We start from the raw sequence: 24,494 nt of genomic DNA on the forward strand, positions 1-24,494 counted from the left end.
ACGTATTATCCCCGCACACACTTGTGTGCATGGGGCCGGGTTCAGACTGCGCTATGCGTTAGGGGATGCCAACAAGAGGGCACATTCTTCCATATCCTATGGGAATGTCCGGAGATAATCACTTCTGGAGGAGGGTCACTGATACATTGTCTGAGGTGATGGGGAAACGGTCCCGATGGAGCTGAAGTGGCTCTTGCTGATGATTAAAGGAGACACTGCTTGGTCTAGATGTATAGAAATATGGTTGGTCCTGGCTGCAGGAATTGCAAAGCGCAATATTACAAGGGGATGGGGGCGCCGACACCCCTACAGCTGGAGGGCTGGAAGAGGGACCTGGACTGGTGCCAAAGGGCCGAAGAAACCGTGTACAAAAGTAGGGTGTGTGCAAAAAAATGGAAAAAAGTTTGGGCGTCATGGCAGAACTACAGAGGGTTTAGAGGTGCCACGTAGTGGTTGATGGGATGGGGATTGTTGATTGTTCTGGTTGCTCCCTCAGGATTGTGCTACTGCTGACTGTAGTGATATCTCCAAATATCGACTCTTGCTACTTCTTTGTGATATATGGTCTCATGAGCATGGTTAATAAAAAGATTAAAAACAAAAACAAAAAAAGATATTTGTGAATCAAGGGTTCCGACAGGGCGTTAATAGGGGCATAGAGCGCTCCATAATAAGTCGCAAAACTAGAAGCAAATTGTGTAGCATCTGAGAGTGTTCGCCCATCATTGCCGAGAATACCCGGTATGCTTACCGGACGGAGAGCAAGCTCGCACAAACGGTGCAGAAGGGAACTTTATTTATCGCCCCATTGATAAATTCTACTGCGGGAAGCCAGCCAAGCCTTCCTGGCCTCATCAAGCAGCGTGTCAGCATACATTTGTTGCAGAAGAAGCAGTTGGCGACTAGTCTGCCCGCCGTCCACACCTCTACAACTCCGCTCCAATTCCAGGAGCTCGGCCTCAATCCGAAGAAAAGTCTCCCGGCATTTCTTCCGTTGAGCGGCACAATACGCAACATCCGCCCCCCTAATGGTGGGCTTCATAGCCTCCCAAATAGTTACTGCGGAACTCACTGTGCCCAGATTATCGGCAAAATAATCCATAATTGTCTGACATATGTGGGATTTATATTGCGAGTCCTGGAGATGCCACAGTGACAAACGCCATTGAAAGGGGGGGGGGGGGGGGGGACGACGAACGAATTACCCCCAGGCGCAAAGTCAGGATCACCGGAGAGTGAGCCGATAAACCCCTAGGCATGTATCTGTCGCAATGATTCGAGAATAGTATGTGTTTGGTATAAAGATATAATCTAGCCTGGAGAAAAAGTTGTGGGCTGCCGATTAATATGTATAGCTTTGAGTAGTTGGGTGTAGGTGTCTCCATGTGTCTATCCATCCTATATCCGCCACCGGTGTCTGCAGTCGTGTATCCCTCAGTGTCTCTGGTGCAGCATGCGGTCTCCACCTATCTTGAGCCACATTCGCTACGTCATTCCAGTCCCCACGTACCGTATTATAGAGAGGCCCATAGGCATCCACCCCTTTGGCCCTCGTACGGGTTCTTGGTTGATAGTTGGTGTTCACTGTGACAGAACTGGGCGCTAAGTATGCAGTATCACAGTTTGCCAGACCTACCAGCTGCAGACTCTCTGCGCCTACTATGCACTAAGCCTCGAGCCTCCTCCTGGGTGGTGTTCGAGACCCCTGCCTGCGAAGTGCTCCCCTTGTGCCTCTGCCTGATGCCTGGCCCGACTCCACCTAACTGACTGACTCAACCCCCGGTAGCCCGTTATTGTGTGGGGTGACTTCTTTTCCTGGTATTGTTTTTCATTTCCTGTACTGTATTGTATTTTATTGTATTTTGTCCACTGTTCACTGCCATTCACCTGTGTGCCCTTTTGCGCAGTTTTCCCGCTTCCGTCTCCTGCCGCTGCTGCCCTGCGGCCCTGATCCCCTGCCCACAACCACTCCCGCCTCCCAGCTGCTTGTCCCTCCCCCTCCCCTACATAATGGCGGGTGCTGTGCGGTTGCGCCGCTGGCGTGGCAAACCAGTCTGCGCCAATCCACGACCAGCGCCAGGAACCCTGGTCCTTCGACCATCCATTGCTAAGATTTCACCGCCCTCCTCGCACTCAAACCCTGAAGGCCCACAAACTGCCAAAAGGCCTCACCTAGCACGACCCACGGTCAGTTCTCCTGCCTCAGCTGCCGCCAGACCTTCACCACCACCCCGAATCTCAACGCCACCGACGCCAGCAACAACAACCTCAGATGCATCCTCCTCAACGTATGCTCCGTACACGAACACGCCATAGAAATCTGGAACCTACTCGACTCTCTCTTGCCCGACATCGTCTTCTTCACAGAGACCTGGACCAATGCCGCCTCCGCCTCGACATTAACACCGCCATCCCGGATGGATACAAGATCCAGAGGAATGACTGCCGCAACCACTCAGGAGGAGGCCTCGCCATCGCCCACAAAAGCTCCCTCCGCCTCACCACCTCCAGTAAAACCTTCCCTGCAGCCGAATACCTGCATTTCCAGATCCAGACCAGCCCGAAGACCAATCTCCGTGGAACACTCCTCTACAGACCTCCCGGCCCCCGGACACCCTTCGCCACAACCATCACCGACTTCATCGCACCCCACGTCATCGCATCAATGAACTACATACTCATTGGAGAACTCAACTTTCACCTTGAGAACCCCAGTGACCCCAATTCCACCACCCTTCGTGACAACCTCTCCAACATCGGACTCAACCAACTCATACCACACACAGAGCAGGGCACACCCTCGACCCCATCTTCGCTGCAGGCAACAGTGCCCACTTCAGCCACACAACGCAACGGACTGACCACCACTGCGTCCACTTCACCGTTGACAAACCCAAGACACCCAAACCAGCAGTCCGCCAGCCACGAAGAAACAGGAGCAAGGTCACCGACGAACAACTGAACTCCACCCTCTCCGGAGGCTATCACACCCAGACATCCAACGCAAACACCGCAGCCAGAGGACTCCAAACATGGATCTCCAAATGCGCAGACAAACTTGCCCTGCTACGCAACCCCGGCAGACAACGCCCCAGAAAAGCTGCCTAGTGCACCACCGACCTCCAAGAAGCCAGGCGCACCTGCAGACGCCTGGAAAAGAACTGTAGTAACTCCAAGACAACCAATGATGACTCCACCTACAAGAAGGCCATGACAGACAACCACAACCTGATCAGAACGACCAAAAGGAACTTCATCAACAGCAAATTCCTCGCCAACTCCACCAATGAACCCTTCAGTGTCATTTAGCAATTCACCAACCCACACAGCGAAGCCACAGACAACACACCGTCCCAAGGCGTCTGCGACAAGCTGGGAACCTACTTCCACCTCAAGATCAGAACTCTCTACGACAACTTTATCGACACCACAGCCAGCCCACCACCCACCCAAGACACCAACCATCCCACCATCTCCAACTGGACACCAATCACGCACAAGGACACAGCAGAGTTTATGAAATGGATCCACTCGGGGGCCCACACTGACCCCTGCTCCCCGCACATCTACCATAGAGCGACAGACACAATCGCACCCAAACTGCAACACACCATCAACACCACCTTCAAAACAGACACCTTCCCAGATGTCTGGAAACGTGGCGACACCACCGATCTCAAAAACTACTGGCCCATCTCGCTCCTCCCCATTGTGGCTAAAGTGGCAGAGAAAACAGTCAACAGGGAAGTGATACGATTCATCGAAGAGCACGCCGTTCTCGACCCGTCCCAATTCGGATTCTGATCCAACCAAAGGACAGAGACCGCCCTACTCGCAGCCACGGATGACATAAGCACTCTCCTCGACCAAGGCCACTCCGCAGTCCTCCTTCTCCTCAACCTGTCTGCAGCCTTTGACATCGTCTCTCACCACACACTGATGGCCAGACTACACGACACAGGCATAAAAGGAACTACCCTGGACTGGATCCGCTTGTTCCTCACCGGAAGAACTAGAGGATCAGACTACTGCCATTTATCTCAGAGGCCACGGAAATCACCTGCGGAGTCCCACAGGGATCGTCAACACTCTTCAACCTCTACATGGCTCCCCTCGCACACATCGTCCGACAACACAGCCTTCACATCGTATCCTACGCAGACGACATTTCATCCTCTCCATCACCACAGACCCCACCACCGCGAAACTCAACTTCCAGAGAGGAATGCAAAAAGTCGCAGTCTGGATGACCAGCAGCTGCCTCAAACTAAACACTGAGAAGACAGAAGTCCTCATCCTTGGAACCACCCCTTCAGCGTGGAACAACACCTGGTGGCCCACCGCCCTCGGAAGCCTACCAACCCCCACAGACCACACCAAAAACCTTGGTATCGTACTCGATTGATCCCTCGGCATGAACCGTCAGGTCAACGCCGTCACCGCCAGCTGCTTCAACACCCTCCGCAAGACCTTCAAATAGATCCCCCTCCTGAGTCAAAGAAAGCGGTCACCCATGCACTCATCACCAGCAGACTGGACTAGGGTAACGCACTCTACGCCGGCATCAACAAGTTCCTACTCTGCAAACTCCAAACCATACAGAACACCGCAGCCAGACTTGTCCTCTGCATCCCCCGGAGGGAACACATCAGCCATTACCTTCGGCGACTCTGCTGGCTCCCTGTGGAGAAGAGAGTCACCTTCAAGATCCTCACTCACGCCTACAAATGCCTACACAACATCGGACTCAAATACCTCAACGACAGAATAAACTTCCACGCACCCAAAAGAAACCTGCCATCGGCCAACCTCGCACTGGCAGAAACCCTGCGCATCCACAGAGCTAAAGCAGGCGGAAGATCGTTCTCTCACACTGCAGCCAAGACCTGGAACAAGCTACCTGGAAACATCAGACTCGCCCCCTCCCCGAACACCTTCAGGAAAACTCTCAAGACCTGGCTCTTCGGCTGAACGGAGTTGCATACCCAGACACCAAGCGGCTTGAGACCCTCATGGGTGAGTAGTGCGCTAATAATTCCCTGAATGATTGATTGAGCAGCGTTTTGATCATTTGCTCTACAAATTAGTTAGAACGCAGGGAGGTGGGGCGGTGCATAGATACTGCCCAACATAATGGACTGTCCATGTAGTGTGCCAGTCACAATAATATACCTACTGTGGGGGTCAGACCACGTTTTGGCATGTATATATGGTACCTGGCTGTGAATTAGGACTGCCACCCCTCGGAAGCCTCTGGTAAACCCCGCATGAAAAATTTGAATTAAGCCAAAGTGAGCAAGACATAGCGCCTTGGTACCCATAAGATGGGTTTCCTGCAGTAAGAGGACATCAGCTACGGCACTTTTCGCTTTCGAAGGACTGCACTTCGTCTAATTTTATCTAGTGCCCCTCGTATGTTCCAACTGACTACGTGTAGCCTACCAACAGGGACCATCACAGAGCAGAGTATCTCAGAGAAGAATGGAAATTCAGCCTGTCCGAGGGCATATAGACCATATATATAAGCGAGTAAGACACAGTATTTTCAATAACACTTAAACCCAACCCCTTCCCCACCCACCCCACCCAATACCTCAAAACAGCAGAAGCACCTGTTGCGCAAGGTGCTGCACCCCGGCCCGAGCAGGATGCAGCCCCAGCCATACCCAAAGGATCCCCAAGAAACTGTCCCTAACATAGGTTGGGGGGGGCTCACGTATGCCCATGGACAGTGTCATCAGCTTAGGCATGTCATGTTGGTGATGGGTCTCGCCAAGTATCTGCTATCCGGAGACGGAGACACTCTGTGACTTAGACCGGCAACTCGAATGTGGTCTACGGGCGGGCTTCACCTTGGGCATGGTCTCTCCGGATGATGATTCTGAGTCAAACCGTAGTGGTGTATGTAGCCTTGGTCTCTGTCTCTCATCTGTCCAGGCAAAGACCTCTTCTGGAGTGTCAAAGAAATGAGAATGTGACTTGTAGACGACTCGTAATTGGGCAGGGAAGAGCAGTGCATACTGGCTTTTGATGTCACGTAGACGAGCTTTAGCAGCCGTGAAGGACTGGGGGCATTGCTGCACCAGTCGCGTATAGTCTTGAAAAATTAAGATATGATGGGACTCGAATTGAAGTTTGCCAGCCAGGCTGGCCTGTGCAAGGACAGCGTCGTGGTCATGGAAGTTCAAGAGCCTGGCAATAATAGGTTGCGGCTGGTCCCCCGGAGGAGGTTTTTGCATTAAGGCACGGTGTGCTCGTTCAATAATAAAGCACTGCAACAGAGCCGTCTGAGGGATCCAACTTGCTATCCACTTTGTGAGAAATTGCTCCATATTATTGCCCTTGCATCCTTCCGGAAAACCCATAAAGTGGAGGTTGTTTCTACGTGCTCTACCTTCGCCTTCCTCCGCCCTAATCGCTAGCCCCTTCGTAATAGATTCCAGAGAGGTCATCCGCGTTTGAAGGGACGCAACTGTATCTTCCGCGATCCTATCCACCGATTTGCTGAGATCCTGACAGAGTAGTGCAACATCTAACACCACTTCTCCAGTCTTAACTCCCAGCGCCTCACAAGACTGGGTTATCTCTGCCAGCAAAGCAGCATTATCGGGCCGGCAGGACTTTGGCTTGATGACTACGGCGCTTGCGCCCCAGGACCCGTATATCGATCCAGGGTGCTCTGTTTCTGTAGCTTGTCTCGAGTCATTTTCAATGGCGGTGACCGTGCAATGACCCAGTGGAGAAGGATAGGGCACTGCCAGGTACATTTGTATGCTTTCACAGCACCAGCAGCTTTCAAGAGGTAGGGCGTCCAAACCTCCTTTGTATTCCAAAACGGCGGGAAGACAGGCGCTAAGAAAACCCACACACAGGCCACACCAGGTCTAGCCCGGCCGCTACCGAATCCCCGCAAAGGCAGCTGCCGCTGTCCGGGCCACCGTCCGCGGCACCATGCACGACGCAGGATTCGCTTGATGCCCTGCAGGCCAACATCAAAACCGCCAGGGGTGGCGGCATCCAAACCAAGGGGACCCAACATCGGCCTCGGTTGGGTCCCAGCAAGCGGCGTCGCTGCTGCGGGCTCCAGATCTCTAGGTCGGTCCACAAGATGGCCTCCAGCCCGGGAGGGTCCATAGAGCCCGTGCCAGGCCACGTCCAGTCCTAGGATCGCGGGACCCCGAGGATGCTGTGTTGTGGGAAGCCACCGCACCAGGGTCCGCCCGCGGTGTCCGGGAATGCCACTCGGCTCAATCAGCTCCACAGAGTCAGTGGCCGAGCCCCCGCGAGCAGCGCCTCCGATCTTGCACCACCCGCGCGGGCGTGTCAGCAACGCAGCAATGGCCAGCAGCATGGCACGAGCCCCGCCTCGCCAGCCGCAGTTGGTCCCAGAGCGACACACCAACCACTCCAATGATCACCCGGTATGGAGACGGGAAGTTGGGGGTATAATGTAGAAGCTGATAAACAGGATAAATGAGGGATTTCAAGCGGCCCCACGGAGCTCGACTAAGGCGCGTCTGCCATGTTGGACCTTTTGGCCATGCCCCCTCTTAAATCCACCTTTTTAATAATCCTATAATATGGCAGATCCATCAAGGTAGTCCTCTCTCTCCTTTATTTGCCCTCTTCATCAAACCCCCGGCACAATAAAACCAACCCCTTGTAATGTTAATATTGCTTTAAAATCTATAAAATCGTGGGGGGCTACAAAATTACTGAGGAGAAAAGTATGTCTTTAGTTCAACACTACTGCTGAAGTCCTCCACCCAGCCTTGAGGGAAAATTAAAGAGCAGACCTGAAAAGGTATTTAGCGTGTTTTTATTCAGAGGAACCAACAAAAGTGTTTAAAAACTATTTTAAGTCAATGATGAGTAAGGCTACAAATATACTAGAATTATGGAATGGTTTGCCCTTGTCAATTGTAGATCGCATTGTATTAATTAAAATGTCAATTTTAGCCCTCTTTTTGTTCCTATTTTTATTCAATCCTGGATGCCTCTTTTTTTCATTTGTCAGATAGAATTTACTACCACCCTTGCAGGAAGTGACTGACGTAGCCGCCAACCAGATGGCCACTGTAGCAAATTAAGTGCTTTCTTCTGATGTTAGCCTTGGGAGGAAACCAAATGAGTACTGGGTTAAGGTGATCAGGTCCACTGGCATCCTGTGGATCCATGTTCCAGTTATCATCATAGGGTGGGGCAACATTTTCCCCATCCACCACGACCAATGTCGTCTCCATAAGGCTTCCTCCAGTCAGAGTCCGAGCCTAAGTTGGTGTGATGTCTGTATGAAACAGGGTAATCGTGACAGTAGAGGCTGTGGGACAACAAGATCTGGACATGGTGTCCGTTGAGATGATGTCGGCTCTGGGTGAGGCACAATGATGAGTTGCGCGATCGCCTCAGGCGATGTTGGAGGTGGTAGCGTTGACAACCGAGGAACAGGTGCAGATTTCTATACAAAGACAGCGCAGAGGGTGAACCCACCAGCAGTAGCCGGATTGGAATTCCTTGCAGATCCATTTGGCTCAAAGGCGCTGGAAGCATGCCAATGAAATGCAGCCTGGCCTCTTCAAATTTCTCAATCTGCTGCAACATCGCCGATGGACAGAAGAAACTTGGGGTGCATCGGGATCAGGAATGAAATCAGCTTCTCGTGGAAAAGGAGTGAGACCTTGAGGCAAGTAACGCCTTTGTACCATCTCTGGAGAAAGAGGGGAGGGGCAGGGCCCACTTCGACTTCTTCTGTAACTTCTTCGACGTACCTAGAGGAGTAAGTCGCAGAAGACAGCGAGGAGGATCTGCAATGGGAATGACTTTAGGCGAGAGAGCAGCTGTGTGTCCTCACCTTCAACCTGGAGTGAGATAGATGCAAAGCTTTCCCCCTTTTATTTGGGTGTCTTGCAACACAGAGCTTCATATCTTGCTCTCCTGCAGACAAGCTCACCCTTTCAGGTGGTTCTTGGCATACCTGGAGCCGGGACACAATGAGACTGCAGACTAAGAAGTGCAAAAAGATAAAAACAAGCAACAGGTCCTTTCCATCTATGCACCATAGCTCTGGAACAACATCCTAGAGTACTCATCAAGACTGTCTCAATGCTGCTCCGATTTCGAAAAAAAGTTGAAGGCTCACAACTTTAAAGAACATTATATCTGAATGAATTAACCATTCACAACTCAGCTTCCTCTTCTATTACACACAATTTTAAGGTTAACTTTGACCATGTAAAAGCACTACACTGCCTTTTGGCTAGGTTTTCAACATAGAAATACCATATACATAAGTACATAGAGGAAGGCATTTAATGGAATTTGTGTAAACTGGTATTTCAGAATGAATATCCAAAAATTCCAAAGACATGATCAAGGCATGGAAATATGTTTTATTGCAAACTGATTTATTGCTCTAGTGACTGGTATTTGTTGCTTTTGTTGTTCTCTAGGAGTGATGTCAGTGAAGAACAAGTTACTTACCTTCGGTAACGATATATCTGTAAGAAACAGTAGTTAGTATTAGATTCCTTACCTTAGAATATCCCCAGGCGTCAGTCTGGATCCGGAAACTTTTGCGTAGCAGTACCCCTGCGCGTCGGTAGGCGTCGTCTGCAGGCGTCCCCTGCGGCTCCGCGTCCGTCGTCGTGCGCCGTGATGACGTCGCTGGAGTATATAGACGCCGCCTCCGCGCGCTGACGTCAGTTCTTTGCACACAGCTTTTCCGCGCCAGAACACGCAGAGCCATGTGAGAACCAACACTGGTGCCATTAGAAACTAGGGCCCTGAAAGGGATGTCCTTAACCCTAGGTATCAGTTCGCAGAACGGGGAGGATGGGTGGGGCGGTAAGGAATCTAATACTAACTACTGTTTCTTACAGATATATCGTTACCGAAGGTAAGTAACTTGTTCATCTGAAAGAAACAGGTTAGTATTAGATTCCTTACCTTAGAATAGATACCCCAGCAATACCAACCCCGGTGGTGGGTCTGCGAACCAATACAATCCTACACCAGAAAGTCCTGGAGGACCGAACGGCCAAAGAAGCCATCCCTCCGGACTTGACTGTCCAGGCAGTAGTGCCTCGCAAAGGTGTGCAGCGAGGCCCACGTAGCCGCCTGGCAAATGTCCTGCAAAGGGACTCCCCGGTTCAGGGCAGTAGTAGCCGCCGTGGCCCGAGTGGAATGGGCTCTCAGCCCAACAGGAGGCTCCTTCCGAGCCAAAGAGTAGCACGCTTTGATGCACAGGACGACCCACAGAGAGATGGTCCGTTTCTGTACCGCCCTACCCTTCTTCTCACCCACGTAGCCAACAAACAGTTGGTCATCCACCCGGAACTGGCGTGTGCGATCCATATAAAATGAAAGCGCACGTTTTGGGTCCAGACGATGGAGCCGCTCCTCATCTTTTGAAGGATGCGGAGGCGGGAAGAAGGAGGGTAAGGTGATGGACTGCCCGATGTGAAAAGCAGAAACTACTTTGGGCAGGAAAGAAGGTCTAGTCCTCAGAACCACCTTGTCTGGATGAATGGACATGAAAGGAGGTTTGACAGAAAGAGCCTGGAGCTCACTCACTCTCCTGGCAGAGGTGATAGCAACCAGGAAGGCCGTCTTTAAAGTCAGGAGACGGAGAGGACAGGAATGAAGCGGCTCAAAGGGAGCGCACATCAAGAAAGTCAGAACCAGGTTCAAGTCCCACTGAGGCATCACGAACGGAACAGGTGGATACATGTGCGTGATGCCCTTCAAGAATCTCGTTACAATAGGGGACTTGAACAAAGATGGCTGATCAGGTAGCCTTAAGAAGGCGGAAAGGGCAGAAAGGTAGCCCTTGATAGTGCCCAGAGCAGAGCCCTGCTGGGCAAGAGAGAGAAGAAAGAGGAGAACCTCGGAGAGAGGGGCAGAAAGGGGATCCACAGCCTTTGCTGTGCACCATGCCACAAATCTGCTCCACCGGCAGGCGTATACCGACTTTGTGGAGGGACGCCTGGCTGCCAGAATCACATTACAGACTTCAGGAGGCAAGTCAAATGGCCTCAACTGTCGCCGCTCAATCTCCACGCATGGAGGTGGAGACTGGACAGGTTCGGGTGGAGGACCGTCCCCTGCTGCTGCGACAGAAGGTCCTCCTGAAGGGGCAGGCGGATCGAGGGACCGACTGACATGCTGAGTAGCTCGGGATACTAGTACCTTCGAGCCCAGTCCGGAGCCACAAGGATAACTTGGGCCCGGTCGCGCCTGATCTTCTTCAGCACTCTGGGCAGAAGTGGTATAGGCGGAAAGGCGTACAACAGACCGCAACTCCACTCGCGCCGAAAGGCGTCGCCGTGCGAGTGCCGTCTTGGAAACTCCAACGCGCAGAACTGATGACATTGCGCGTTCTCTTCTGTGGCTAATAGATCTAACCAAGGCTCTCCCCATTGCAGAAAGAGGCCTTTCGCCACGTCCGAGTTCAGATGCCATTCGTGATCCACCGAGCACCGACGGCTGAGTTCGTCCGCCCTGGCGTTCAGAGAACCTGCCAGGTGTTGAACCGTCAGAGTCACGCCCTGACGTTCCAGCCATTGCCAGAGACGCAGGGCCTCCTGGCAAAGGGTCCACGACCCCACTCCGCCCTGCTTGTTGCAGTACCACATGGCGGTGGCGTTGTCCGTGAACACCTGCACTACACTCCCGTTGACAAAGGGGAGGAATGCCTTCAGTGCTAGGCGAATCGCCCGCAGCTCCAACATGTTGATATGGAGCCGGGACTCCGCCGGAGACCAGATGCCTCTGATCTCCGCCTCTCCCAAGTGGCCTCCCCAGCCCTGGAGGGACGCGTCCGTCACAACTACGTGCTCCGGTTGGGGAAGGGAGAGGGATCTGCCTCTGACCCAATCGCGGTCCGTAAGCCACCACTGCAACTGTCTCGCAGCGCCCTCCGAGATCAGGACATGGTCGGATAGGTTGCCCTGATGCTGGGCCCACTGAAACTTCAGGTCCCACTGCAGAGCCCGCATCCGCCACCGGGCGTGATGCACCAGAAGGATGCAGGAAGCCATCAGCCCCAGCAGCCGCAGCGTCAACCTGACCGAAACCCGGGATAACGGCTGAAAGATGGGAATCAAAGCCTGTATATCCCGGACCCGCCGTTCCGGAGGATAAACCCGAAACTGCGCCGAGTCGAGAACCGCTCCGATGAAAAGGAGCTTTTGAGAGGGACACAGGTGTGATTTCGGCACATTGATGGAAAACCCCAGCTCGTGCAGGAGGTCTGCCGTCATCTGAAGGTGGTGGACGACTGTCTGGGGCGAGCCCGCCTTCAACAACCAGTCGTCGAGGTAGGGGAAGACTGAAACCCCTAACCGGCGCAGATGAGCTGCGACCACCGCCATCACTTTCGTGAACACCCGTGGGGCGCTGGTAAGGCCGAATGGGAGCACGATAAACTGAAAGTGCTCGAGGCCTACCGTGAACCGCAGGTAACGCCGGTGGGCCGGCAGGACGGGGTTGTGAAAATACGCATCCTGCAAGTCCAACGCCACCATCCAGTCTTGCGGGTCTAGAGCAGCCAAGACCTGAGCCAAAGTCAACATCTTGAACTTCTCCTTCCGGAGGAAGCCGTTGACGTTCCGTAGATCCAAGATAGGACGCAGGCCCCCCTTGTCCTTCTTGGGTACCAGAAAGTAGTGGGAATAGCAACCACACCCTACTTCTGGCCCAGGAACGCGCTCGATGGCCCCCTTGGCCAAGAGGGCCGTAACTTCCTCCTGCAGAAGTGTCAAGTGGTCCCCCGACACACGGTGGTTCTGCGGTGGCATGGCTGGAGGAGTGGTCTCGAAGGGGAGGGAGTAGCCCCTTCGGACGAGCTGCAGCACCCACCTGTCCGATGTGATAGTGCGCCAGCGGGAGTGGTGATGGCGAACCCTGCCACCCACCTTTCGGTAAGGAGACACCTGTATTCGCTTTGGCGCCTTCTCCTCCAGGCTGCAGTAGGCGCGCAGCGCTTTTAAAATGTAATAATTACTCGTTTTTCTATGTGTGTTTAAAAGTGATTTCTCACCTGGTTTTTAAACAGCGCGGTTGCGCCCACATTCTTGCACTATAATTGTGCCCCCCACCGCTTGCAGAAGCGGAGCGCTATCACCGGCATTATTATTGTGGTCAGGAAGTCGGGCCGCCATATTGGGGCTGCTGCCTTGCAGCGCGCCACCTGACTCAGCGCTCTAGTTCTCTGTGTGGAGAACGAGGAGGCTGTACTTAAAGCTCGCTTCCCCGCGCAGTGGTGACGCGCAGCGGTGGCGCCTGACTCGCGCCTGAGTCAAGCCAGAGTCCTGCCCGTCCGCGTCCCGGCGGCGTTTCGGTTGGCGGGTGGGGCTTTGCTATTCCAGTATGTTCAAAGCTGGTGCACTTATTGTGCGCTACACGTTCGAGGAGCTGTGCTCTCTAAATCATCAGGGGAGCCGCTGCTGCTCTGTCTACCCTGGCCGCTTCAGAGGTAAGTCTCGTTGCCCTTGTTGTGGCTGGCGTCCCAACCCTGCGCTGTCACCTGCCCCCATTAGTAACATAGCTGGCGCAGAGTATTCCTGCATGCTGCTAAACACCAGATCGGCGTGCAGTCATGCGCAAGACATCTACGAGCTTCTCGATACAGAGAAGCCACTCTGTTTAATGTTGACCGAGACTTGGTGGGGAGAGTCCTCTAACCCTGGCGTGGCGATGGCAATCCCGCCTGATTATAACATCTTCAGGAAGGATAGAGCCAAGGGAAGGGGCGGAGGGGTCGCACTGGTGGTGAAGAAGGGCACGATGTGTACCATCTTGCCTACGGAGGACATCCGCGGCTCGGAATCGCTTGCCTTTTCAATCACGCTAGCGCCGCACCAATCAGTGAAGGGACTTTTGGTCTATCGACCCCCTGGTCCGCCTGGAACGTTCTTTGCAGACCTCGACTCGGTTTTGCTGGGACTGGCCCTGAGAGCAGAACACTGTATAGTAGCAGGGGACTTTAACTTTCGGATGGACGATCCGTCTGACCCCGCTGCTATAAAGCTTTCCGAGGCCATGACTCCGCTGGGCCTTATCCCTTATTTGCAGGGGCCGACTCACGTTAAGGGGCATACTCTTGACCAGGTCTTTTCTACATCTCCTCTGGTGGTGAAAGAGACTCTCCCGGTTCTGTGGTCTGATCATTGGCTTGCCAAATTTGCAATCAGTGGCACTGCCAGGTCGTCCATCCCTGCCCCACAGCAACGGGGACGAGCGTTCAGAGCGTTCAACAGAGTGACCCCTGAGATGCTGGCCCAGGCTGCTTTGGATCATCCCTGTCTTCTCTCTGGTGAGCTGGAGAGAGATTTGGAGTCCCTGCAAGCATGGCTTTCCGATAGGCTTAACGACCTGGCCCCGGTGTTGCCCCCCCGCTTGACATCAAAGCGGGTTTCGGCCCCTTGGTTTACCACTACACTGTGGGCTAAGCGGCAGCAGTGTAAGGTAGCCGAAAGGGCCTGGCGGGCACACTATGATAGCATGGACAGGTTGGCCTACAAGGCTGTGGTTAAGGCTTACCACCGGGATATTCGCCTTGAAAAAAAAGCCTATCTTGCGGGGAGAATTGAAGCGGCCTCCAACTCCTGCAAGGAGATTTTTACCATAGTCAGAGAATTTATTTCCCCTCGGACCATCACATCGGTAGAGGTGCCCTTAGAATCCTGGGCGGCGGACCTTGCTTGTTTTTTCACAAGCAAGATAAAACTCATACAGGACTCTTTTCCATCGGGAGCACCTGCTAGGCCGTTTACATCTGAGGCTGACATGTTCCCTCTGGCCACGCAGGGCGTCACACTGGCTGCGTTTCCATCTTTGCCAGCCCCAGCCTCCTTAGCGCTTATGGGCAATTTGAAATCTGGGTCTCCACTTGACCCTTGCCCAGCTAAGCTTTTGGGTAAGATGGCGGAAGTGATCAATCCACTGGTGAACCCTCTTCTGAATCTCTCGTTGAGTCAGGGAGTGGTTCCGCCAGCCTGGAAGCAGGCAATGGTCATCCCGCTGCTTAAAAAAACGGGTCTTGACCCGAAGGTCCCAGCCAACTATAGGCTGATTTCCTTGTTGCCGGCTCTCGTAAAAATTTTGGAGAAACACGTTCAGTCGGTGCTCTCCAACTTCTTGGAGACCCATGAGATCCTACATGACACCCAGTCCGGCTTCCGCTCAAATCGTAGCACCGAGACTGCGCTCCTTGAGGTTTCCGAAACCATCAAAGGGGTGTTGGATACCGGGGGCAAAGTCATGTTGGTGTTGTTGGACTTGTCGGCGGCTTTTGACACCGTCCCCCATGAGGGCCTTCTCGCAAGACTCTATGAGATTGGCCTTCGGGGGACGGTGCTCAGCTGGTTTTCGTCCTTTCTAGCTGGCCGCCGGCAAACGGTCTGGACATCGCCTGACACCGCCGTGATGCCGCCTTTGGGAGTCGGGGTCCCTCAGGGCTCTATATTGAGCCCGACCCTCTTTAACATCTTCATGACCCCTTTGGCGGCGGTGGCGGAGTCGTTTGGTGCCCGGATCGTATCTTATGCCGACGACACCCAGCTCCTCTTTTCTTATGAGAGAGGGGCAGACTTTGACGGGGAGAGTATCCGGAATTGCCTTGGGGCTGTGTTCACATGGTTCCAACTGAACAGCCTCAAGTGCAATTCCGATAAGTCCGAGGTACTCTTCTTCGGGTGCGACACGGAGCCCAGCTGGCAGGCCTGGTGGCCCATCGATATGTTTCCTCCGTCCTGCTCTTCCCCTATGGCTAAGAACTTGGGGGTCAAGATGGACAAGGGGCTGACGATGAAAGCCCAGATCCTTGGGGTGACCGGCACCTGTTTCGGTCTATTAAAGATGCTGCGGAGGTTCTTGCCTCTTTTGTCGGAGGAGCATAGGAAGCTGACTGTGCAGGCTCTGATTGGCTCCAGGTTGGATTATGCCAACATTCTTTACCTGGGCCTACCAGAGTACCTGTTGCAGCGGCTTCAAGTCGCGCAGAATGCGGCGGCCAGGGCCATTTTTGGTCTAAATAGACGTGCCAGCGTTTCGGGTTTATTGCTGACGCTGCACTGGCTACCCATCCGCAAGCGGATCGCCTTTAAGGATATGACTTTGACCTACAAGGCTCTCCACGCTGTGGGAGCAAAGCATCTCCAAAAGAGACTGGCCTTTTACCATCCGGCTCGCTCTTTGAGGTCAGAATCTCTACTCCTGGCGGTTGTCCCTCGAGTGAAGAGAGCGCGCCTGGGCGGCCGTTCCTTCAGCTTGCTGGCTCCACAGATGTGGAACTCGCTTCCGCTCCCACTTCGGGGGGCTACTAGTCTTCTTGACTTTAGGAGAGGTCTTAAAACCTGGTTGTTCACCCAGTAGGCCTCTCAGCAGTTCCTTTTTTTTTATTTGTTTGCTCTGTACTCTCTTTTTACTGTGTTATGTTATTGCGAATCAGTTCTCCTTACCTAAAGCGCCGGGACACTCTTTTTGAGTAACCGTTGCGCTATACAAAAGAATAAATAACATAACATAACATAACATAACTGGCGTCACATGGGCCTGAAAGCTCGGACTAGGAGGATTTGGAGGCTGATGCTGCGGGGGGAGGTGTGGTCTGACCCCGCCGTTGTCCCCGACCGCCTCCACGGCGGAATCTACGGCCGCCACCGCGTTGAGAAGTATTCTGCGGTGCGTGGCTGGCAGCACGTGTGGGACCGCCCCTTCCGTGGCCACGAAAGGAGCGAAACGAACCCGTTTGCTGGCGCTGGGTCAAGAGACCCAAGGACTTAGCCGTGACCCTGGAGTCCTTGAAGCGCTCAAGCGCGTGGTCCGCTTTGTCGCCAAACAGGCGACTGCCATCGAACGGCATGTCCATCAAAGTATTTTGGACATCCGTCGAAAAGTTGGCGGATCTCAGCCAGGCGTGGCGACGAATCGCCACCGTCATGGACATCGCTCTGCCCAGCGAGTCGGTCGTATCAAGGCCACACCTGATGGAATATCTCGCCGCGTCTCGGCCTTCAATCATAGCCTGGCCGAGCTTGTCCCGTACCTCCTGCGGGCATTGCGGCAGACACTCTGCGACCGTATCCCACAGAGAGTGGGTGTAGCGGCCCAAGAGGCATGCGGTGTTGCAAGACCGCAGTCCCAGACTCAGGGACGAGAAGACCTTCTTGCCATACTGGTCGTACCTCTTTGATTCCCGGTCAGGCGGGGCCGACGGGAATGCGGTTTGGGAAGTGGAGGCCTGGATCACCAGACTCTCAGGGGTGGGATGGGTGGACAGGAACTTAGGGTCGTCCGGACACGGACGGTGGCGTCTGGCCACGTTCCTATCAACAGGCGAACCTGAAGCGGGCCTGGACCACGTGCCCAAAAGAACGTCTGTCAAGGCTTCATTGAACGGCAGCAGAGGCTCCTGTGGGCATGACTGCGGTTTGAAGACCTCGGTGAGGATGTTAGGCCTCACTTTAGCGACGGGGAGCTCAAGGCGTAAAGCCTTGGCAGCCCTCATCAACACCACTGAATAAGCAGCCCCAGCCTCCGAAGCCACAGTAGGAGGCGAGACAAAACCAGGGTTAGGAGAATCATCCAGACCACTGGCCTCACCCAAGTCACCTGTCCAGTCTGCGTCGTACTGACACTCGCGTGACAGAGGGTCCTCAGACCCCTCCCAACCCTCTCCATAATCTTCATCCTCACCATATTTTGAGTCAACGATGTAGACCGGCTCCACGGGGCCAATGGGCCCCATCGGCGCCGGACTCGGCGTCGGGCGACGCCGGTCCGACTCCGCGTCCGGAGTAGGAGAGGGAGTGGGGGTGGCGCCGCCCGGAGCCGGCGCCCCGACGCCGGCCGGAGCCGGCGACGGAGTTGCGGCGCCGCGCGGAGGCGGCACCATGGGTTGCCCCGATGGAATCGGCGCCGGAGAGGCCGGAGGACCAGCCGGCGTCGACCCCGAAGGGCCCAGCGGTGCCGGGGCCGGAGCCGCCGGCGGCGTCGGGGCCGGAGCACCCTACGGCGTCGGGGCAGGAGCACCCGAACCGCTCGGGCCCCCGGACGGGACCACCGGGCCCGCAGGCGCCGTAGGCCCCGTCGGAGGAGACAGCGCCTCATGGCCATGAGGAACTTCTCTATCTCCTCGCGCGACGCGCCGTGCCCAGGGACCGACAGGTATGGGGCAGGCAGCGTCGGCGACCCACGCGGGGCCGGGGCTACCCAAACCCCCGGCCGCATCGCGCGAGCGTCGGGGGGAGTCGGGGGTGCGATGACGACGCCCCGACTTCTTGTGTTTCTTACCTGAGGAACCGGAGGAATGGTGACGACTTCCGGAGCGCTCGTGGCGGCTCCGCGACCGTTCTCTCGACCGCTCCCTCGACCTCCGGCCGGACCGGGACCGCTCTCGACGCGGGGCCGACACCCGGAGCTCGAGAAGCTTGCGGGACCGCTCCCGTCTAGCCTTAGTCGTCAAGGCCCGGCAGTCGACGCAGGACTCCACGTCGTGGTCCGCGCCCAGGCACCGGAGGCAGAGTCGATGGTGGTCGGTGACCGACATCGTGCGATCACACCCGTCACAGTTCTTAAAACCGGGCATCCTACCGGCACCTTAAGAGTTAGAAGTAATCAAAAAACTTTGGTCAAAAGACCGGAGTACTGCTCTTCGGATCTGCGCTAACTGGCGCGGAAAAAAGAAGAACTGACGTCAGCGCGCGGAGGCGGCGTCTATATACTCCAGCGACGTCATCACGGCGCACGACGCCGACGACGGACGCGGAGCCGCAGGGGACGCCTGCAGACGACGCCTACCGACGCGCAGGGGTACTGCTACGCAAAAGTTTCCGGATCCAGACTGACGCCTGGGGATATTCTAAGGTAAGGAATCTAATACTAACCTGTTTCTTTCAGATGTGAAGTTACTTGCACTAGCTTACTAGAGGTCCTGAAAGTCACTAGCTCACTCTGAACTCAGTGTAAGTAACTGTGTATGTCTGGTAATTCTGGACTAATTCTTTTAAGAGGACAGCTTCAACCCTCATTAGTGAAGGAGAGATCTCAAAGGAACAACAAGAAGGTACAGACATTGTATGTTGCTGCTTTCTCATTATTTGTTCAATCCCCCTTGTTGGAGACCCTGCACAGTATTTGGTTGGAAATTGTTGGGTTACATCCAACCTGTTAGAAATGGGGATCTCTAGTTGGCAGCGGCTGGTGCCGAGGTCCGGATAGGCATCCTTCTTCCTAAATCAGAGTATGGGGGCTACACCCTTTGATAACCCCTGCTCAACCCTGTGGTAACGTAGCACGAGCAGACAGGCCTATCTCAGAGGCAATGTGTGAAGCATTTATGACCATACACAATAACGCAGGGAAGACGCTACAAACGGACACCGCAAGCAGTTATAGAAAAATAGTAATCTTTATAGAGACTGAACACGAGGCTTAAAAGCGCTCAAGGAGCCACAATGCACATCATTACAGATTCACTTCAAAAGCAATAAAGGCACTCAAAAAGCGTTTGGAACAAACTTAGTTTGAGGCCGGGGTCCACGCGACCCGGTGGTACACAATGTACCTGAGATTTAAAGGGGCACTGCACACAGCCTCACAAGGAAGCCACGGTGATAACAGGGGGACGAGCAGCGGCCACAGCTCCCCGCTGTAGCAGTCCGCGGCGTGCACTCCTGATAATCCTGGGACGGGGCTTGAAGGCGGGCACCCAGCGGCGCACGCATGTGGTAACAAGAGCCTCGAAGTGTGGACTAGTGCGGGCACTCAGCTGCACAGCTCCTCAGCCCACAATAGCGATTGCGATGATTCTCGTAGGACGGCAAATGCGGGCACTCAGCGGCACAGCTCCTCAGCTGCAGCGGCCCACAATAGCGATTGCCATGATTCTCGTAGGACGGAAAATGCGGGCAGTCAGCGGCACAGCTCCTCAACTGCAGCGGCCCACAATAGTGATAGCGATGATTCTCGTAGGACGGCAACTGCGGGCACTCAGCGGCACAGCTCCAAAGCTGCAGCGGCCCACAATAGCGATAGTGATGATTATGGTAACACAGGCACATGTAGGCTCTCAGCGGCAACAGCTCCTCAGCTGCGGCGGCCCACAATAGCGATGCGATGACTTTCAGCCTGCGTCCCCGCAGTAGAACCAGAGGCTCTGGAATTCTCAACAGAGGCCTCACCTGCGGGTAGAGTCCCCCTCAAACAGAAATCCGAAAAGCTAATAGGTGAAGTCTAATGTCCCTGAGACTTCAGCAGGAGGCAAACTCAAATCAGGCCCTTGGGTAGTTGCTTCAGCAAGAAGGATGAAAGTTTCAGAGTCCTTTCCCTCTTGTTACACGGACAGAGGTTTGTCTTGACATCCAGAAGTAACACCCCGTATAGGGGTTTTTGCACAGATCTTTATACCCCAAAAGTCTTTGTTCTCAAATAAGCACAAATCACTGAACCCAGCCAGAACCAGTTTGGTGTAGTCCTGGAGCACTTTGTTTACAAGGCTGCATCCTGCCTTTCAGGAAGAGGGGGTCTGCCATCAGACGCACAGTGGGAGGTGGAGCCATCATTCACCTTGCCAGGCACAGCCCATCTCAGATCAAAGGGTCACCCCTCCCCATACTCCAACTGCAGATCTCTCTATGAAATCCAGGTCGGGCTCAGCCTGCCCGGACCCTCCAAAACCAGACTGCCAATACACATAACAGCAGAGAACACTAAAAGGTTTAGGCAAGAAAATACCTACTTCCTAAAAGGGGTATTTTCAATCACAGAATATAAAAATATTCGTCACTAAAAGATGCACTTTAATATTCGGCGCTCAGGCATACTAAATTCGACTTTCCTATCATGTTCCTTGGGTCAATCAGGATTATACCAATTCATACAGTCAATTTACAATAGGGAGCATTCGCGCTGTGGCACTGAATGGCAGTGGCACAGCGCCCAGAGAATCCAACACTAGCAAACACAGAGGAGAAAAAATCGAAAAATGGAAGGGAGACCCACGCCAATGGTGCCAGGTCTAACACAACCAGTTATGGCAACATATTGAGATGATGGGACTAACATTTCATGATACCCCTAAAGAAAATAAAGTTCCTGACTGTGTGTGGGTGGTAAATTAACTTAATTTAAATAAGTCACAAATTGAAAAAGCACTCACTGTATTCGGAAGGTCTGCTTTCGGACTCAGCTGCCTGGGACAGATGCACAGGTTTTTCCGGCATACGGGCCAGCTCCTCCTCCTCCGTCAGGTCAATACAGTGGCTGTTGGGCATGTGGGTGGAGGAAGGATCTTGGTTCCTGACTGGTACAGAACAAAAAGCAAATAAAGTTGTAATGTACAACAGATTCAATTTTCAAAGTAAACAGTATATATAGAAAGCATAATATAATATTTGGAACAACAATGTGTTTTACAGATATATCATTCCTATGCTTTTATTTAACTTGTACATTTTCTAAAAAAAAACCTGTGACAAAGTTAGTTGGAGATATCAGCCAAGACCACTAAGGCAATTATGGCTTCCAATATGTGTTATAAGACAAAAACATAATGAAACATGAATCACACGCGACAGAAGGTTTGAGCAAAAGAACTATGTCTCACACGCGTTTGTGGGACATTAACTATATGATGCTCTTTTTTTCTGACTCATAACAAACTACTAAAATTGTTGTTGTTCTTAACAACTTTATTTATTTCGTTTTAATCTCCAACAGGTCAGTTGTACACAAGATTACAAAACAATCACCAGTAAGCCTTTTCTCGAAAGGTGGAGATCTCCAGCGATACATCAATCAAGCACATTAATCATGATGAGAGGAAATACAATGAAGTACCAATCATGATAGCGAAGGCAGATACCTCGACCAGCATACCATGTGTCAACATAATAATAAAGATTTTACATCATGAATCACTATCATTATCTGACATGTCTGCCTGCTCACTACCATTTCCTGCTATATTAGGTCATTTTCTGCATAATTCTCTCCACAGTGCGACGTCCTCCGCCAGTTAACTACTGAAAATTAACTTGTTCTGATAGATAGTTTCAGAAGACTATCTAGTTAGAAGACCACATTAGGAAAAAGGTAACATTCCAAATGTAACCTCTTAAGGAGTAAGTCGATAACTAAAAGCAAATAATCATAAGAAACATATAGGTATTATATTCAATTAAACAATTAAATATAAACATTTATGTGGCTAGCAATAATTTAGCTTCAGTATTTGGTGTAGTATCAATATGGTCAAGGTAAATACTGCATTTTGATCGGCCGGTTGAGATACACACAGGAGATTCATATCTAGTACTTGAGACAAGCCTCATTACAGGGACAACCCACATCTCAGTATTCCTTCTTCCCGTAACAGCTACGTGTGAAGATCACAGAGGTCTAATAGATAAGTAGAAAGGTTCACAAGTCTCACGGAATATGTCTGCAGTAAGAGACGTGCTTCAGTGGAAACCAGTTTAAGAATCATTCCCTTTCCTGTGTAGAAAGCTGAATGTGTAAATGAAAATGGATCTATTTTCCACTGATGCTCAAAAGATAGGGGTAGCCAGGCTTACGGAGGGCGCTCAACGAATGTTCAGGACCCGGTAATACCCTAGTAACATAGTAAAGAGGTGCTCTAAGACAAAGACTGGCTACTAAACAATCTCAACACATGAACCCCTGCATAGTGGTAAACGTAATCAAAAACAAAGAGAGAGTCCTGAGCACTCAAAAAGTCCATCATCAAATTTCCAAAGGATCAACGGTTCAGGTATTCTTTATTCTCAGGTATTTTTATTCCATATTCATCCTGTAATTAATGTAGCGTTGATACAAAAACAAGCAGCCAAGGACAAGCAGCCAACACGTGTTTCACCGTATGGCGAATATGCTTATCGACTTCCTCAGGGCGACATACTGAACCATGTAGAGTAGGTCCGTACAAAGCCAGTAATGCTAATCGTGTTTCCTGGTAGTCCCATGAGTCATGTTAACACAGTGTTTAGGTTTGATGTTGGTACAGGTGGTGTATGAGGTGAAATGATTCTTTTTAATCCTTACATGCAGGTTTTGATGACAGGAATGCGAAAAAGGGATAGATGTTTCCTGTTTTGTAGATGCGCTGCAGTGGCTGCTAAATGTAGCCATATGGAGGTGTATGCTAACTTCTCTATTTGCAAATATGATAAACTAGTTGTTCTGTTGGAGAGGATGGATTAATGTTTTGTGATGCACAATAGTGAACCAAATGTTTCCATTTAGCAGTATAGCATGTTCTTGTGGTTTGTCTTCTGGCCTCTTTTAAAATCGACCTGCATCTGGCGTTAGATACAAGTAACCAAACTCTAAATTCAGGAGCCAGATTGAGCTGTTAAGTGTTTGGATGTTTCACCGTCCCCCCCCTCCTATGAGTGGGGAAGTTTGGATAATGGGATAGCTTCTCGTGAGGTACTAGAGATATGTCTAGTAGCGTTGTATACCATGGTTCTCGAGACCATGTGGGAGATATGAGTTATAAGGTTAACAAAGTCTGTTTGAGTTTCCTGGATATATATGTAATGAGTGGGCTAGGCGGAAAAGCATTAGCAAATGTCCCTGAACCGTTCATCCATAGTGCATTCCCCTTGGATTGAGGGTGTGGGTGCTTGGATATGAAGCTTTGGAATTTTGAGTTTTCAACGGGGGGCGAAGAGATTCATTTTTGGGGTACCCCACTGTTAGAAGTATTGTTGCAGTAACTGAGCATGTATTTCCCACTCACAGACTTGTTACTGTGTCCTGCTTAGCAGGTCCGCAATGGAGTTGTCCTGTATTGGTATGTTTTGTGCTAGGAGGTGGACTTTGTGACTGTGCCCATTTCCATATTGTTTGTGCTAGGTGTGACAGTTGAATGAATGGGTCCCTCCTTGTTTCTGAATGTAATACATTCCTGTCATATTGCCTGTTCATAGAAGGATATTTTTCCCAGTATGTTTGGTAGGAACGCCTTAAGAGCCATGTAAATGGCTAACAGTTCCAGAATGTTGTTGTGTGGTCCAGTGTCCCTAAACTACAATGCCCTTCATATGAGCACCCCAACCCATGAGTGATGCATCGGTTATGATTGTCATTTTCCGGATTAGGTCCTTGAATTGATAGTGGCGTCCACTTACCACAAACTGTAGATTCTTGGGATGTGCTAGGTGGAGTGGGATGTGGAAGTATGCATCTTTCAGATCAAACGCAGTCATTAAATTGCCCTCCTGTAGTAGTGGTATTAAGTCTTGCAGTGTTACTCTATGGAGGTGTTCTGACAGTTAGTATTGATTGAGGGGGACGTAGGTCTGGGATTGATCGTAGTGAGCCATCCTTTTTTGGCATGGGGAATAAAGGGCGTAGACTCCCTTGTTGAAATGTGTCCTTGGGGCAAGCTCTATGGCCCTTTTTAGTAATAATGCCCTTACTTCTTTAAGCAGATGTAGATGCTGTGAATTTAGTATGTGTAGTTTTGG

At 52.1% G+C, this 24,494-nt stretch overlaps 1 protein-coding gene across 8 annotated transcripts in view; it reads right to left on the bottom strand.

Moving 5' to 3' along the window:
• LOC144783823 (uncharacterized) overlaps positions 1–24,494 on the bottom strand; it is a 982,913-nt gene that overhangs the window by 113,075 nt on the left and 845,344 nt on the right. For all 8 annotated transcript variants that reach the window (XR_013601608.1, XR_013601607.1, XM_078662569.1 and 5 more), the window contains one exon: positions 21,161–21,304. Coding sequence is in view for 6 of the 8 variants with exons in the window: in XM_078662569.1 (XP_078518695.1) it covers positions 21,161–21,304 (144 nt within the window). In the remaining 2 variants the exon portion in view is untranslated. The remainder of the gene's footprint in view (positions 1–21,160; positions 21,305–24,494) is intronic.

This window comes from Lissotriton helveticus, chromosome 10 (assembly GCF_964261635.1).
Source record: "Lissotriton helveticus chromosome 10, aLisHel1.1, whole genome shotgun sequence".
NCBI classification, from domain to species: Eukaryota; Metazoa; Chordata; class Amphibia; order Caudata; family Salamandridae; genus Lissotriton; species Lissotriton helveticus.